Genomic DNA, 18,148 nt, shown 5'->3' with positions numbered 1-18,148 from the left:
GTGGAAAGCAAAATGCTCTCCTGGATCACCATGGTGGTTATGTTGCTCCCTGAAGTCCCGTTCATGTCTGAGCTCAGAAGTGCTCCACAGAAATAAGATTTTTTTAGCCTGAACCATGTTGGATGGTGCTTTGAGCAGCCTGTTGTTGTGGGTGGCATCCCTGCCCATGGCAGGGGAGTTGAAACTGGGTAAATTTAGGTGCCTTCTAGCCCAAGCCAATCTATGATTCTATGAAATGTTACTGGGGCTATTAGCTTACTGTATGTGAATGCACACATTTCTCTGAAATTTGACTGTATGCTGAGAAGGACTTGGTGTTATGTCTGCAACCAGGCATTATTAGGTTGTGATGAATATATAACTTAGTATGGGTTTGCCATATTGTATCCAAGTGTCTTTGCTGATTGCCTTAGGCTTTGGATTGCTCCAGTTAGCTGACTTGTACACACCATTATGTTTAATTATGAGCTAACTTTCTGAGTGTGTGATTTGACTAAACTTTGCTGCCTTGTCACAATGTATTTTGGTAACAGACCTTTCTACTGAACAGCGACAAGTTTTTCTCTCCTGTGATCTCCATGCAAGAAACAGAGGTTGTATACATGCAGAGGATCAGTCCTAGAGAGTTTGATGTTCTTTATAAAGTGGCAGCAACTTTCATTGTACCTGATGGGCCCTGAAAACCTAATGAAGTTTGTGATGGATCTTAAAGGCTCACTCTTCCCAGCCCCCATTCAGTTTGTGCAATCACACTAGGTGACTGCTCATGGGGTCTGTGGTTACAGCATCTCTGAATACCACCCCTTTCTCAAAGACATTGCTTGCCTTTGACATAAGCAAGACCTTCCTGTCTGTTTTTGACTGATGTTTCAGTTCTGTACATCTACAGATTACAGGTGTAAGATGCCAGTAAATGCTGCTTCATCTTCCTGGTAAACAGTGCTTGCAGCAACTTAACTCTGTATGCTGAGTAGAGAGAGAGGAAAATGGGAGAGAACAGTTACATTGAGCCATTAGACTAATATCTGACTTCAGGTATATCAAGTCTCCTATTGCACAAAAAGCTCCAGGGGACTTAGTACCTGTCAGTACCCAAGTAGCTGCAGTGTGGCACAAGAAGGAAAAACATTCTGAAACCTCAGTGGAAATAAAAGGCAAAGTGAAATAAAGTTTATGCCAGTTCTACTGTATCTATCTCAATGTTATCTCTCTCTAGGGCACTCAATCCCTGTAGTCTCGGTGTCTAATGTTTCTTAATTTTTTTGTTCATTTGTTTCTTAAGGTTCTGATATTGTGCAGTGGCTTATGAAGAACCTCAACATTGAGGATGCAGGTAAGGTGACCACATCTGGGGAGAAATAGGTGCTCCATATGTATTGTGTGTGCCATTGGACAGTAAATACATATTGCTGCAGTCTAAAATGTCAGTAAAAGAACATGATTGATTTAAGCATTGGAGAGAAGGAGAAACAAAAGAGTGTTAAGAGTCAGCATCCTAATTATGCAACACACTGAAATACCATTGCAGGAATTTTAGCCTGTCTGTGAAACTGTTGCTACCTAGAGAAGACTGGTTGATTTTAGGTTTTGTTCCTAGATTTCAAAAAGAAGTTGGTGGATGTGTGTGGTTAAGCAGGCAAATGCAGTGTCAGGTTTTCATGGTGTTAAGAAAGGTAGCCACAGCTGACAGGACATAGTGTCTGTGTCATTCCTGGCAAGGGCCATAGAATCTGGTAATGGCTTTTAATTTATCAGAAAGAGCAAATAGATAAATCAGCAGATAGATAAATGGATAATCAGCCATAAAGATTGATCAGTGCATGGGCACAATCCAAATAGTTCACTGTTCAGGGAAACCAAAATCATTTAGGTAGATGAAGTCCCATTAAGAAAAGGAGAAGAAAAGATCTGCAGGTCCAGAAGTTTCTTTTCCTTTTCAGGAAAGGGAAAAATTCCAAAATCTCGCCTACCAGTTTTTAAGCTGCCTTACTCTCACCATGTAAAAACAAGATAGAGGCAGTGCTGAATCACCCAGCAGGGAATCCCATACACACATATCTTCTCATGAGTCCTGTCAGGTCCCAAATCTGAATTTCAGCTGCAGCTAACAGCTTTGTTATCTATCTAGACGTGCACAAACAGAGGATTTTTCAGCTCTGTGAAAGATGATGCAGCTTTTGAGAGCTGGCATTGCTTGAAAATCTCCACAGATGTGCCTCTGCACTGGGGAAGGTTGCCTGGGCAGCGCTTGGATATGTAAATCCCCTTTGCAACATTTTCTGTAACAAAGGGCAATGCTGCAGTGTGAGGATGTGTCTTTATGAATAAATACCCTGCTAATGAATTGGTGTTGCAGGTGCTTATTGGATTTGGTAGAAGCAAGTGAGGTTCACTGGTGGAACAGGCTTCTTGTCAGCTGTCACCTGGTAGATAATGTACTTTGGAATGATGTTCATACTATAGAACTGAACTGGTGTGTGTATTTTGTAAACAAAAATCTAACAGGTTAAACATTTGAGTAGTGCTTCTTCTGTGTTGTAAGGTTGATTTCTGTACTCCTGCTTTGCAGGGCTTGGTTGGAAGAAGTAGGGATGTGGTGGGGGTACAGAGAGGCATGTGGGCACCAGATTTCACATGAGTCATCACCAGAGCTGCAATTGAAAGCAGAGAAATGTGCGGTGCATGCCTTGTTGACACATCCCTGCTGGTTTTTCTCTTTCACAGGGGAAGCAATACACTTGGGAAGTCTTATTGCTGCACAGGGTTATGTCTTTCCAATCTCAGACCATGTCCTGACCCTGAAAGATGACGGGACGTTCTATCGTTTTCAGGTTGGTGAGCACCTTCTCCTGCCCCTGCAGTAATATTGCTGAAATCACCCACTCTTTACACCTAAGCTGCCATTAGGTCCATGAAGCCAGGGATTGAAGCTATCTTCATTGAAGCCCTAGGAAATTATGAAATCCCTTAAAAAAAATGCTTTAGAATCCCAAAGCACTCTCATCTACCTTCTGACTTACAGGTTTTTTTTACATAAATGAATGGTTATGGCTTGTGACTATTTTTGATACCTGTGATCACAGCTGTTTTACTCAGATTTGAACTTAGCCAGGAGAAAGAAGATGGCTTTCAGGTCCTAACTCTGATGCAGAATTAAGTTGCCATTCTCCTGTGGAAAATGGACCAGGGCAAACTTAGGAGCTGGACATTCAAGCTTTGGCACATCAGAAAACGCAAATTTTTGTCTTCTCTTGCTTACAGATTGATGTGGGAGAGGGCAAGCTTAAGGCTTTGGCTCTTCTGCAAGGATGTGTAACCCTGGCAATCACCTAAACTGGGACATCTATGGGAACACCTCAGTGTTCCTGTGCCTCCAGATGTGCTGAATTTTTAAAGCACCCTGTGCTTGAGTTCCATGCCCTGATCAAAATCTGCCACTGTCAACTTGCTAGATAACTGAGTGTTTGTGCTGCAGCAGCTCCTTCTGAACTGATTGTATAACTTTAGAGGAAGCACTAAGTCCAAACTTGGAGTCCTACTGCCTCATCCTGCTGGCTGAATTTGTGTTTTTTTCTGTTATGTGATCTCAGCCAGCTCCCTTATCTTTTCTATCACCTCTCTTCTGTTCTCCCTTTAAATTTTTTTACTCTTTTCTAGCTTTTATTTGAAAAGCCAGTTCTGCTCTTTGCACCTGATGTTGCAGATGCTCATGTTCACTGCTAATGTGGTATTGTGTTATCATATGTGACCAATGTCCTGGTGAAAAAAGAAGCCCAGGAGAGCTCAGATGTCCTCTTATCTCACCCCACCTTCTGGTTGCAAGGCATCACTCAGACTCAGATTTTTCATTACAATTCCCTTTCTTTTCTGAAAGTCCTGATTCTCCTGTTGGGTAAGACACAACAGAAGCATAAGTAATACTTGTTGCCCATTTAGCTGTATTTTTTTCTGTTTTGGAAGAATGGAACTCTAAGAACTTGTCCTGTGCAGCTTTCAGGAGCTACATTTTCATATAACTTAATTTATCTTTGTTTTAAGCCTGTGTGAACCACATCATGGAACTGACTGCTTATTGACTTTTGTTTCCCTTGTCTTCTCTTACAATTTTTGCATATTCTTTTTCTGTTTCCATTTCCTCCAACACACCTCCTTAGCTCTTTTCTGCAAAAATCATGCTTCCTTTTTTATTACTCTCTTCTTGCTACTTTTTACCTCAACATCAGTCTCTCCTTTAACAGTAGCTCTGTATCTCCTGAAGTTCATAAGATACTTAGTGAGGAGCACTGAACCCTGTATTGTTGGAATCCTCCATGTTTTCCCACTGTACTTTGGTGGAAGGAATAGTCTGTGTGTAAATGTCCTATGCCCATCTGTAGCATTGCATCAGTAAAGCAATGTGTAATCAGTAAAGCATCAGTGTGATCACCAGTACATTATTTTTCATTCATGTTAAAACTGAAATGCAGTCACACACAGTTACAGCTTGTAATTAATTGTAGCAACTGCAATATGCAGACTAGGATAGAAAACAAAAACACTACCTTTAGCAGGACTTCTGCTTTCAGAATGACTCTAAACAGCTGAATTTTGACCCCTGCCATCTGTTACAACTGAAAAGGAAATTGTTTTGTAGTCTGCCAACCACATTGGTAGCTGTTCCAGAAAAGCAAGGGGTGTGTAGCACATAGATAAGACCACAAGGTTTCTCATGCGCTTAAAAAAATAAATCTGTTCAGGTTGCCTCTGAATTCCAGGGGAAAGAGGAGGTTCTGGGGATAGTGGATAAGAGGTCCACATTCAGATGAGCTGGCAACAGTGTCTGAAATTTTATCAGAACACTGGACATTCTCCTCAAGACGTGCTTCCATTACAGCATCTCCATTCACCTGCAGTGAGAAATATTAAAGGTTTTTGCAGCATCCTCACTTCTACCGAAATCTGTAGCAGTGTTTCCCCTGAGGGCAGAATCTGGGTGGCAGATTTTGTGATTCTTCCTTTTGTATTTGTAATGTTTTTCTGAATCTGAATCAGTTTTCATCTCTTAAATTATGAAAATGTGTATTTTTTTTTTCTTAGGCACCATACTTTTGGCCTTCAAACTGCTGGGAACCAGAAAACACAGATTATGGTGAGAGTATGATTGTTTCATTGCAGAAAGTTCATTTATGATGGAAACAGTTGCCCTTAAAATAATTACTGTTGGCCATCCACACTCTTCATGTGCAGAGTTTCTTGTCAGATGGCAGCATCAGAGCAGATATGTGCCCATCTCAAATGCACAAATTGAAGCCCAGGGACATCTCAAGCCCCCTGGAGCTGCAGCCATTGTGCTCAGTGGGGCCCGGATTTTGCCATCTATTCCTTCATTCTTCCATAGCCCTATTAATTTCAGCAGGATTTGTGGCAAGCAGAATACTGGTTCTTGGGAATCTTAAATAATACCAATATTGCTTTTGAGGGAGACTATCCTCTGATCTGTTGCTGAATCTGTTATGTGGATCAATAAAGTTTACTTCATCTGGGCACTTATCTGACTGATCAATAAACCAGTACATAACTAACAGCAACCCGTAGTTAAAAGTTCTCTGATACATGACATCAGACTTATTTTCCCATTTTTTTAAGATTACCAGATGATACAGTAAAAGAGAAGACTGAACATGGTTTATGAGTTAATAAAGGGCAACATGGTGTTTTAAACATGTGAGTGCCTGCAGATAGGGATAATACATAAAGAAAATATGTCAGTGTTGTTATCTTTAGCTGTCTGCATGCAATATTGCTGTCGCTTCCAGAACTGCATTGCTTTCACAGTTAAATGATAAAATTAATTGTTGCATCCTGGTGTGGCTGTGGAAGAGGAAGTGTATCCATGTGTGCAGTCATAAAATGGGAGCTTCTGGAAGTCCTTTATCTCATAACCTAAGATTGGTTTAGCACTCCCTGAATAATCAGTTTGGGGTTTTTTCTTTCCTGGGTAATAATTACTCATCATTATGGATTCTGGAAATCATTTGCTGGGGTGATGAAGTAGCCTGGAATGGTGTGTGTCATGTGATTGCTCATTTGCAGTCCTCATCTGTAGATGAGCTAGACTTACATGTTTATGCCAGTGTGGGAATGGTTAAGGGGAAAACACAATGCTGTTTTGTATTTGCAAAAAAGATTTTCAGATTTTATAGTCACCCTATACTAATATGTATTCTGTAAATACCAGAGAAACAGTGTGAAGAGGGCGTTTCTGTTTTTTCCTGCAGTATCAGAAAAATAATTGGTTTTGGCGGTCAGATTATTGTGCTGCAATGGCATTGACTGGAGCAGTACACCCCAAAATGAAGCCTCTATGAGCTGACCCACAGCTGGACAAGCTTCAGCTGCATTAGCTCTGAGCCCTGTAGTGACAGATTTTCATCTGTCCCAGAAACCTCTAACATATGCTTATAATCAGACTTTGCATATCAGAGGCCTGTACAGATGGAGTCTTCCCAGGAATTAATCCCAAACTAGCAGTAGACCCAAATGAAACTGAAATCCCAGCAGCACTTCATACCTTTTTTTTATTTGCATGTGTCCACTTACAGGAGAGGAACTAACTTGCTAATGGCAGTTCACTGCCTTGCATGGAAAAACATTGTGAGACAACTGACTCTCACTTCATTTGGTGTCAAAAGTGCCTTACAGAGAGAACTGCCCTTGAGATGCATAAATACAAATGAACTGGTCAGCTCTGGTTACAATGCATAATACTGGCTCATATTATGAATGCTAAAATTACAGAAACAGTGTAAAATAGAATTTTGTGAGTAGCACTGGGTCTCTATCAATAGTTCAGACCTGACTCTATACCCTGAATATGCTGTGGATCTTGTTTCAGCCTCTAATGGGAATGGGATGAGTTTAGCACATGCAGGTGGGGCTTTCCCAGAAGGCAACCTGGGACTGCTTTGGTGGTGTGTGCTGTGCTCATCTTGATCCTCAGAATTCCAAACCACATCAATTTCAGCAGCCTCTGCCTATAACAAAATGTGACAAGGCTTCTCTTAAACATTTGAAATATGTAATAATGAGAGAATAGAGCATATTTACAAATGCTCAGATCATACTTTTAAAATTTGTCACATAAATCTGTTTTAATTTCAATATCCTGATTTATTTTTATTTTTTCTTAGCAGAAAAGAAATGGAGGGATGATCACTTTAGCATGCATGTTCTCAAACTGCTTAGGGGAACAAATGTTAATTCTATCTCTTTTACCAGCCCCAGAAGCAATTGTACCTTTCTTGGTCATCTTGTTAGGTCCTGGCATCTGCTGTCATCACTTTTAAATGAGATGTCCCAGATGTTTAGGGTCTATGAGATTAGTTGTAAGCAATGTCAGCTGGGTGTCCAGTCCTCTCATTCCTTGACTCATGTTGCTTTCCAACGAAAACAAACCATCTATGGACTACTTTTTTTCCTCCTTTTTTCTTTTTTTTTTTTTTCTTTTTTTCTTTTTTTTTTTTAAGATCTAGTACTAATAATCTGTCTGTAATTGTTTCCCATTCTGTTTCTCCCTTAGCCATCTATCTTTGCAAACGGACCATGCAGAACAAAGCTAGGCTGGAGCTGGCGGATTATGAAGCCGTAGGTACACTGCTGCTAGAGTGTGAACTGGGGGGTGCAGGGATAGCTGTGCTTGCCAACTGAATGCTGACATTTTGGGCTTTGGGGTCAGCCTTTGCTGTATCTTCTTCTTAGCTGTCAAAGCTGTGTGAAGGTTGATATGAAGACAACATCAAGAACATGATTGATGAGTGTCCCTGGCTTTGCAGTGTCCCAAATTAAAGCATCTGCTGTATGATGAGCCCTTCAAGACTGGGGCAAATTACACAGAAGTTTAGCTTGGTGCCCTGTTTTCAGTTAGGAATTCCTGGTTTGCATAGCAGATTTCAGCACAGGAAAATGATGGATTTTCAGGTCTGCCATTGGGCAATTAAATTGTTGATGATACATCTAAGTTATAAAAGCTCTCAAATATTAGACTTGGAACATTTTCAATATGCCATATGAAAAATACCACTGAACTTTATTTAGAGCATGTTTTCTGATATGGAGTTACTATCCGTAAAAATATCCCTAACTTTGGTGTCAGGCTACAGGGTGGAGAGGAGTGGGAAGATGGAGGCAGGAGGGGGAGGGCTGTGTATTTCTTTGAATATCAGCAGTATAAACTTTCTATCATATTGATTTTCTTCTATTTACTTGCTCAACAGTGTAATAGCAGACAGAATTTTATACATGTAGTTTTTCATTGGAGGGTTTATTTACAAAGTTGGTTCTAGTGTATTTATGTGGTCATGTTTGTTACAATGAAAACATTTGTGTTGCATATATTTGCATATATTTTAGAGTGGGTTGTTTTTGTTGTTTGTTTTTTCCAAGATTGAAGTTTTGCCTTCTTCCTTACCTTCTGCATTTTGGAACATTTGTGCACATGGAGAGATGTGTTTGTGCCATTTGGTCCTTTCAGTGCAGAGCATACAAAAATTGTCACTTATCTAGTCTACCCTGGAAATGCATTCCAACTTCCCAAGATTTCTAATCTCAAACAGGCACAAAGGAAGGAATATAACAACCTGCATGCACTTACATGTCCTTTTGCTGAGTTTTCTCTTCTGCGTATTGTTGATTTCATTAGTAAAACCATTAAAATTGTTCACATCCAACCAATTAACTGTAAGTACTCCAAAGTTCTATCATAAAGCAACAAAAGACTGTTCAGCTGTGCACATACTCCCACACACATGCAGTGAGGCTGTGGCTAAGTACTTTTGCACACTGTTGCCTACTGAGAGTAGCAATGCTCCAGTGATGGTAAATAATTAGATCTTGGCAGTCTCTCTTTTTCCTTGTGAATATTGCATTGCACAATTAGAGGTTACTTCTGCATTCAAACTTTGTTCTCTTAATTAGAGACATTCAGATAAGAATGGCACCAACTCTTCCTAAGCATTATGGGAGCTGAAGCAGGTCCAGCAAGGGATGTAAGCTCAGCACAAGTGAGAGAAATAGGCTTGCAGGAATGAGAAGCAACCCTTCTCACATTTTTGGAGATGGAGCATGAGAATGCTTCTCCATGGGAATCTGCAGTGACCTGGAGCTTCAAGCTCTCTACAAAGCATCTCGAAGGACATTTCATTTTTAGGTTCAGCTTGCAGCATTTGCAGACAGTCCCTCAGCCCATGTTCATACTGATTAGAGCAAGGGTCTTGATGATATGATTAAGCTTATATAGTTGAATTCAGGTTTTTTGTAATTGGTCAAATATAAGCACAATTCAAATACAGCTTCAGCTGGTGATGTTTCATTGGCTTCAGCATATTTACTCCAGAGGGCACATGTGAACATAATTTAAAACAAAATAAAATTAATGAAAAAAATACCCACAAAAATTTGTGTTACAGATAATTACAAGTTGTTCTTCTTTGTAGCCACAGTTAAGGAAATCATCACAGTTCAGTACAGCTGTAAATCATTTGTTTAACTGTTTTCCTCCATATGTACAGACTGAAACTGTTACATGAACTTGGTGGTAACAGGGCCAAGCTTTATGCCTTGTGTTATACAAGAGTTTGAACTCAATAATAGGAAGATTTTTTCTTGTATTGAAATGCATGTGCCAGAAAAAAGTTAATTGAAATACAGGTAATGAGTATAAAGAGAACAAGTGTAGAACTACAAGTGTTTGTTTTCAGTGTAAATTTGGAACAGTTAAACCAGCTGTAATGGAGAAGAGCATCCTGTAACTGTGTTGCAGGCCTCCTTTCTTGGGGAGGGTATGGGTATGTATCTTCAGGGTACTATTTAAGCCTGAAATTCCAGCCATGTTCTGAGTTTAACCTCGAGCTGAGATGCTGCCACATCCAAGTGTTCAGATCACTACACTCTCTGTACTGGGTCTGGACCAGAGCTCTTGCTTCAGATATAGAGCAAAGCTGCATCTGGAGCCATTCTTTGCAGTAACTGTGTTCATTGTTCAGACAAACAAGCTATTTCCTTTTGTGAATCATCCTGGCAGTCCCCAGCCTTCAGTACTGTGCAGCTGCATAATGCTCTCAGCAGTGACCAGGACTGAGCAAAGCAGGGGATGCTCAGGCTTTGCACCTTCACAAAAGCCTGAAGAGAAGAGAACAGTGCAGAGAGGACGGGAAAGTGAGGATGAGAGGGAAACGTGCAGCTGGCAGCCATCTGCTCTCAGAAATGAAAGTCATCAGCTTCACAAAGCTTCTCAGTGTTATCTTTTGGGAATAAGTCCATATTTTTTTTATACTAGAGCTCAAGCTGTCTTCATCACACTCCATTACTTATCTCTGGCAGGGCCCTTGGGGTTGCAGACCAAAAAGATGTGTTACAGCCTTGCTTTGCCTGCAATATAGTTCACCTGAAACCAACACTGACTTCCATGTCTTTAGTTTCTCAATTAAAAAAAAAAAAGGAATAAAATAGGAATAAAAAAGGAATTAAATATTCCCACCATGATAAATGTGATCTCAAGCAATTGTTGTAATTGCAGAAATTAGCTGTTCTTACTATTTTCGTCTTTTGACAGGAAAACTTAGCAAGGCTTCAGAGGGCATTTGCAAGAAAGTGGGAATTCATCTTCATGCAAGCAGAGGCCCAAGTGAAGTGAGTAATCCTGGAGCACTGAATTGCACCAGTATTTAGAGCTCTGAAGGAAAGGGGATTCTGAACAGATAAAACCTCTTTGTCAAAATCTTTCCTGTGACTAAGCTCAGAAGGTGTTGGTGAATTTTAATGCTGGCAGACTAGAAACAGTAGAGAGCCAATTCTGAGGGTGTGTGCCAGAAACTCAAAGATGGGTTTAATTATCTGTATGTGGAAATGCTGATCCAGAGCTCCTAAGCCTCTATTTGCCTTGGGACCTTGGGTAATTCACAAGGCCATTGTGCTTCTACATTTGTGTAGTACTTTTGTTTTGTATGAATGGAAAGAACAGAATTTTGTCATCTCTCTCTGTTACTCTATGCTTGCAGAGTATTTCTGAGCTAAAAATACTGTCATTCCATGCAACTGTAAGGGTAGTGTTTGCAACAGATATTTCTTCTCATCTTCCCTTGTGAAAGCAGTGTGAAGCCTCTTAATGTTTTGAGTGTGTTTTCATTACTGCTGGTAAATGGATATGGTCCAGGGTTTGTGTACAACTGTCTACAAACTAATACCTAAAACTCAGTGTCCATTTTGTGCATGTCATTGTCACTTAAAAAAATGGAAAGGATGGTAAAGATGACACATGACAACACCAGTATCAGAATGGTTCCACTGAAAGGAATTTGCACTTTCAGCATTAGATGCTAAAAGATTAAGGATTATCATTTCTTGAACATGTGGAACTTGAGGTATATGTCTCTATCTTTTATTAACCCTTTGGAATTTTGATGAATTCTTTGCTTAATAACATTGCAATTATGTACCATTTAAATATACGATAATTATCTTTTAAATTGCAAGGTAATTAAGGGATTTTTTTCCAACCAGAAGTGTTCTGTTTGGAAGAGAAAATTAGAAGTTAGGATAGTAATTGTACTTTCAGTTACTTCAAGGCTATTGCCAAGACGAAAAAAAAAAAGTGTAAGTCAAAACAAGTGTCTGCATTCTGTCTAAAACATATAATTATCACCTAAGAAAGAAATATAAATATCAGACTTATTGTGATCACTGTTGGTTGTTCATCTTTTCTCCACTCTGTTTTCTTTGAAGCATAATCATGAACTGGCCACTATAAACTTTTTTGCTGGTTTGTTTCAGCTTCTTGGTTCACAGTACATGTGCTGGTTCAGTCTTCAAGTTTCCAGGGATGGAATTCATGTTGTAATTCACAGTTAATTAAAAGTTGAAGTTAACTAGAAAAGGGGGGAATCAAAAATACCTGAAAATATTCCTCCTGCTCACAAAGTTTTGCTTTGTTTTTCACATTTTTTTTTGTTCAGACAGGATTCCCTTTGCTATGCCCACATTGCTTCAAAGACTGCAGCCATGGAGCATCTAGCTGCTTTGGGTCTTTATATTTTAAAATGTGAAATACGGGTTTTCAGTTAGTTTAGAGATAGGAGAGGAGAGTCTGGGTTGAGCACAAAGTGTCAGTGAAGAGAATTCATGAAGTCTCCAAAGAGTTCCTCCGATCTGTGTGTGCTGTGTGGTGTAAGACTGGAATAAGCTTCACCTTCCCCCTTGGCCAGGTGTGAAGGGCTCACTCAGAAAAGTAGTTTTGGGCAGGGTGTCCTCAGTGCAGTACAGCAGCTACTCTGGCTTTGTGTGGGGACAGAGCGTGTGACAGAGCTTGTTTCTCATCTCAGCCTTGCAAGGGGGAAGTTCAGCTAGTAATGCCAAGCAGTAGAGTATTTGGTCTTTTTCTGGGGAGGAGTGTTCAGAAACTTCCATTTTAGTCCCCTGATTCCTATCTTCTTGGTACATTTCAAGCACAGACTTAACCAAGCCCCTCAAAACACAAAAACAGATGGGAGAGAACCTGGTAGTCAGAAATCACAGCTGGATTGGTTTTATTTTCCTCATTGCTTTGATTTTTACGGTGGCAGCAATGTGGGAACCCAGCACAGGGAGACTGAGCTTTATTCAGTCCTGCTCTGGAGGTGGAGGCTGCTCCTCCTGCATGTGCCTCCTCCAGTCCCTGTGCAGGTAGATCTTGCAAACTGGTGCTGACTTTGTGCTCAAGTAAAAAGCTGGGTGAGGTGCCAGATGTCACCTGCTGCCAGGAATTGCTGTGAACAACCTCTTGTGGCCTTTGGGCTGTGTGCTTTGAATGAGCTGGTTCACTGGCTGCATCAGGGCTGGAATTACTGAGTTCCTGTTGTGTCAGCCCAGTCCTGTCTCTCTGGGGTGGGTGCTGGTTTGTAGGGGCCATGCAGCAAGCTCAGCTTTGGTCACCTGTGCTGTCACCCCTTGCTCTGCCAGCTTGGGGGCACACAGGCAGAGCAGTCTTTGGGCTGAAAGCTCCATGGAGGAGTGGCCACAAATTCTGCCCATGCTGTTGCTGCTGGGAATGTCTGGGATAGATGCTCCTTTGCAATCTGCATTCATGCCACTGGTGCTGCTGGGAATTGGGGTGCAATGGGGTCTTCTGATGGGGATCTCAGTTCAGCACCAGCCAGGAGCCTCACCTGAAGCAAACAGGTCCTGGTGGGTCTCCTGACACAGACAAAACTACAGATTTTCCCAGCCTGTCAAATCAAAGTATAGGAATAGGCTGCCAGGAAAAGTTTTCCTCACCAGATGAAAACCAACTGTGAAATTTTTCTGCATTAATAGGAAAATCTCTTTTGACCCATCTTGGAGTAAACATCAGTGTTATTTTGTTCATGGCATGTGCCCTTGTAAATGCAAGTGTGACATTGCTGTACAAAAAAGAGTTGATTTCTGATTTTTTTTTGTCTTGGGGTTAAAAACCACAGCTAGGAACTGTATCAAAGAAGAAAGCACGACTTGTACGTTGACTCATACTCGCTTATGCTTTTGTTTTCAGAATCGACAGGAAAAAAGATAAAACAGAAAGAAAGATTTTGGACAGCCAGGAAAGAGCATTCTGGGATGTGCACAGGCCTGTGGTAAAACTATTTTTGAATGATGAGACTTTCCAGGTTTTGACAGGAAAAGTTTTATTACTGGTAAAAATTTTATGCACAAAAACATTGCCGTTACAGTCACCATGTGGATTTTCCTCCCAGTTCAAAATGCACCAAGTGTCTACAAGATTATTTGAGACATTCTGGGCTTGTGTACCTATGGGACTATTGATTTGGAAATATTTGAAAAATATGAACTTTGGAAAATTATTTACTGGGCTTATGAAAGAAAAGCAGCTTACTCAGTTTGTCTCAGACTTCTTAGCAAAAGCTCCCCCCTGTTAGCTATTTTCTTTTGGTGCCAAAGTTAGGAGTAAGTGGATTGAATGCTGACATGGCATCCTTGAGCATATGCAGTCTCTTGTTTAGTAAGAGTAATTTATGGGACACAAATCTCAATAAAGAGGTTTGGACAAGACCTAATCATGTATTTTACAAAGGTAAGGATGAAGATTCCTAACAGAGGAGTAACACGATCACCATTTCTTTTCAGCCAGGCTGTGTGAATACCACAGAAATGGACATTAGAAAATGTCGCCGTATGAAAAACCCACAAAAAGTGAAAAAGGTCAGTTTGAGTTCCTGGGTTTGGTTTTTATTCATGTGGAGTTGGTTTGGTTCTCTGTTTTTGTTTTCTTTTAGTGGAAGTCATACTTGATGCTTACTGTATGAGACTTACCCAAGAGGAACAAAAAAAAAGTGCTTTGATAGTACAAATTCTGTTTTTTTCTACTTGATAAATTTATTATTTCCATTTTACCAGCAAAGTTTTACTGACTGGGTGACAGATAGAGCTGAGAAGGGCATTAAGGAGCTTGGTGTCCCAGATTTCTGTTGACTCTGCATTCCTGTAAAATTAAAAGGAATTGCCAAAATACCTAGGTCCCTTTTTAAGAAATTATCTGGGCACAGATAATGAGATGTTTACCTGCCTTAGTCATTTCAAAGGCTGGATCATTAGCAACTTGGATGTCTTTGACTTTCAGCAAGTTTGTGCACTTCTATGTATATGAAATCATAGAATAAATGAGATTGAAGAAAGCCACTAAGATTAGTGACTCAAAACCTTAACCTAACCAAGTCCCCCACTAAACCATGTTCCTGTCTTTTAAATAATTTCAAGGACAGTGACTCAACAACTACCCTGGGTAGCTTTATTCTAGTTCTCGATAAGCATTTCAGAGAAGAAATTTTTCCTAGTATCAAAACCTCTCTTGGCACAGCTTCAGGCTGTTTCTTGTTCTCTTATCACTTGTTATGTTTCTGGATGGAACACCGGACTCCTGAACTTCCATAAGTAGTTAAACTGCAGAAGAGTTGTTCACATGTCTATTGGAAGTTTTACTGAAAAGCAAAATCACTAAATGAAAGGATAAATGGTATTACTTTTAATGCAAGTGTCTGTCCTGAAAAGGAATGGCTACAAGTCAGTCTGCAGGTTTTGTTTAGAGAAGTTCACATGTACTTGACCCATTGACTTGACCTGGTTAAGCACTTTCTTCAATATGTAGTTTGACACCAAGAAATTAAAATCAAGTGGAAGACAGTGGCATAGAATTAGGCTTTAGTATTTTCTTTTGCCACTTGGCTCACCCCAGTGACAGCTCTCGATGTTCATTCTGCAAGTGTTAATGCACACAGCCTTCAGAGCTCTTAAAAATTAACAGCTGCATTTTAACATTTAAACAAACTCTTCTCTTAAAATGCCTACAGACCTTCCAAGTGCAGGCATCAGCAAGCACGGTCTGATCTGTAAATTTTGCTCCAGGCTGAATGATTATTGACCTGTGTGGGTATAAACAGTAGGAAATTGCTGGCTCGTTACCTTAGGGCTTTGCATGCTGCCCTGTTCCTCATTGCGTAACAGAACAATGCTGTAATCCCTTCTGTTTGTTCCTTGGTTCCTCACAGTCAGTGTATGGGGTTACAGAGGAGTCTCAGCCCCAAAGCCCTGTACACCTGCCCTCCCAACCGCTGCGCAAAACGACAAAAGAGGATTTCCGGAAGCAAGTAGGTGGCTGTATGGCAACTCTTCTGAGAACTGCTACCAGAAAAAAAAGCATAGAAAGTTACTGAGATATCAGCAAAACCTATTGTATGTTTTACCTGTCCTTGATCCTCACATACTTATCCTTGATCCTCACTTATGTAAAGTATTAGCAAGTGTTCATTGAGCAGTACAGTTGTATGGTAATATGTATTATGAGTAACACTGACCTTTGAATCTACTGTTATTGTCTGTGGACCAGACACAGACAATAAGACAATAATTCCAGTTCATTGAGGATGTCTGAAAAGTCAGCAGTGACAAAGGCCAGTGTAGCTGGGCACAGGCTGGGGGTTGATGGAGAGGAAAAGCATCGTTCAGTGCTTGACTATTAGACTGTACAGTCAGAGCTTTTAGGGAACTAGGAAAAAGTTACATGCCAAGGAATGACCAGCCAACTCACACATCCTTGCCCTGGCACAAAGAGCTCTCCCTCAAAATTACTTTGTTGCAACAAGCAGTCCTCACTGAACAACAAATAGGAATCACTAGATCAGCATTTTACTAAAGGCAGCTTTAAACAAGTTTCTTAGGCAACCAGTTTTTGGGTGGTCTTCTGAACTAAACCTGGATGCTACATTTCTTGAGTTTTTTATCATAGGCTGAAGAAGTGGTTCATAGCAGAATAAAGGTGTGCTGTAAAATGTTACTGGTCTTGTGATGCCAGTCAGTAAGAGAAATGGGAGAGCAGAGTGTGTTTGTAAAAAGGAGATCATATTTTGCTCTGAGTAGTCTTAGGAACCTTGGCCCCAAATACTAGTCTTTTCTCCTTTCAATTATGTCTTCTGAAGCTTCCCCTAGGGCTTTGCCTTTGGCAATGGAGCCTCCTATTGGAGCAGTTAATAAGCTTCTGATACCTAGGGAAGGGTCCCATTTCCTTCTGAGTTACTTTCAAGCTGTTTGGAAAGAGAAATCAATATTGTGTTGGGATATTGTCAATGCATGCTGCAGAACTCGTAGATTGTTAATGTCCTTGTCATCTCTCTCCTCAGATAACTTTTCTGAACATGCAGATAGAGAGACATTGTTTAAAGATGTCCAAAGTAGCAGAAAGGTGAGTGTCCCCATTTTGATGATTTTCCATTCTTTCCTCATTTCCAATTTGGCATTTCTAGAAACAGAGCAGGCAGCAAAGTACAAAGGCTTGACCCCCTTTCTGTGCATCAATCCTTTCCCCTCCCTGACCAGCTGTGCTGCCTGTCTGCTGGCTGCTGACACTTCTGTACTCACTCTTCTACCACTGAGCAAAAATAGGTGGAAAATGAGGACCTGTGATACTGCAAAAGAACAGAAGCATTCCCAAAGAAAAAACCTTTGTGGTACTTGTTTCCCACCCCTTCACTACCCTAGGGTTTATTTTTAGAAAAGTCATTCCTGTCTCAATTTGAAAATACCCATTTCTTCCCTTTTTGGCTGAACTCTCAGTGCTCATCTCTTGTTAGACTGGCACAGCTCTAAAGAAGGGTCTGTGTTTGCATTTGTTACACATGGTTTTCACATCTCTGTTCATACTGGGGTTGTAGGACCTGTTCCTGCTCCCACTTACATATGAAACCCTTAGAGAAGTACTGGGGCTGTACCTGGACTACTCAAGGCAGAGTTTTAAGGAGTGGGGTTCTAAGAAGCAAATCAAGGCACAATTTGACTGGCAAAATATTTAGTTTTGGTAGAAATGTAAGAATAAGTAAAGAGCAAGCTCGAATTTAATTATGCACATTTGCAGAGTAGTCACTGAGATGAAGGCAGGGATAGTCATGCTCTTCTGTGACATCACTTGTAAAGCAGAACTGTGTTGAACATGAAGGATAGAATAAGAGCTGGCTCCTTCTAGAGAAATAATAGAGGAATTTTTATTTAAGCAAAGTAAAACAGGATTACCATATGAAATATACTTTGCAGCACCTGTACCTGTAGTTAGTTGCATGTACTAAACTAGGTAAATTAAGTGGTGAGAGGACCAATGTAAGTTCCTATTGGCTCATGAAGTTTAGCAATTAAAATGAAAATGTATCCAATTAAAGAGGAAATATTCAGAGGCTGAATATCCTGAAAACCTGCATGCAATGCATTGTATGATTGAAATGAGCACATTTATATTTATGTTTTGGGGTTTTGGATCTTTTTAATTAAGAACATATACTTGTACTTTAACAGAAAAATGTCATTTTACTGAATTTATTTACAATGACCTTAATATACTGAGACAGTAATAATTTTCCTTGTTTGAAAGGGCTCTTTTTTTTTTTTTAATTGCTCTCAAGTTGGAGAAGAAAATATTGCTATCAAAACCTGTGCAGAATAATAACTAGGAGAAAAGCAAATAAAATGAGACCAGTCAAATTACAGAATAGCAGAATAAACTGAGTTGGAGTGCACCCACCAGGACCATCAAGTCCAGCTCCTGGCCCTGCACAGGAGAGCCCCAAGAATCACACCCTGTGCCTGGTTCACTTCTTGAGCTCTG

At 40.3% G+C, this 18,148-nt stretch overlaps 1 protein-coding gene across 4 annotated transcripts in view; it reads left to right on the top strand.

The window, feature by feature from the left end:
* RGS6 (regulator of G protein signaling 6) overlaps positions 1-18,148 on the top strand; it is a 261,346-nt gene that overhangs the window by 185,898 nt on the left and 57,300 nt on the right. For all 4 annotated transcript variants that reach the window (XM_079309854.1, XM_079309855.1, XM_079309853.1 and 1 more), the window contains exons 4-12: positions 1,283-1,333; positions 2,725-2,831; positions 5,077-5,128; positions 7,559-7,623; positions 10,589-10,665; positions 13,538-13,619; positions 14,131-14,205; positions 15,549-15,647; positions 16,677-16,738. In XM_079309854.1, coding sequence (XP_079165980.1) covers positions 1,283-1,333; positions 2,725-2,831; positions 5,077-5,128; positions 7,559-7,623; positions 10,589-10,665; positions 13,538-13,619; positions 14,131-14,205; positions 15,549-15,647; positions 16,677-16,738 — 670 coding nt within the window. The remainder of the gene's footprint in view (positions 1-1,282; positions 1,334-2,724; positions 2,832-5,076; positions 5,129-7,558; positions 7,624-10,588; positions 10,666-13,537; positions 13,620-14,130; positions 14,206-15,548; positions 15,648-16,676; positions 16,739-18,148) is intronic.

This window comes from Erithacus rubecula (assembly GCF_903797595.1).
Source record: "Erithacus rubecula genome assembly, chromosome: 6".
Lineage (NCBI taxonomy): Eukaryota > Metazoa > Chordata > Aves > Passeriformes > Muscicapidae > Erithacus > Erithacus rubecula.
Note: the sequence above shows the minus strand (reverse complement) of the source record. Positions and strands in the feature narration are given on the sequence as shown.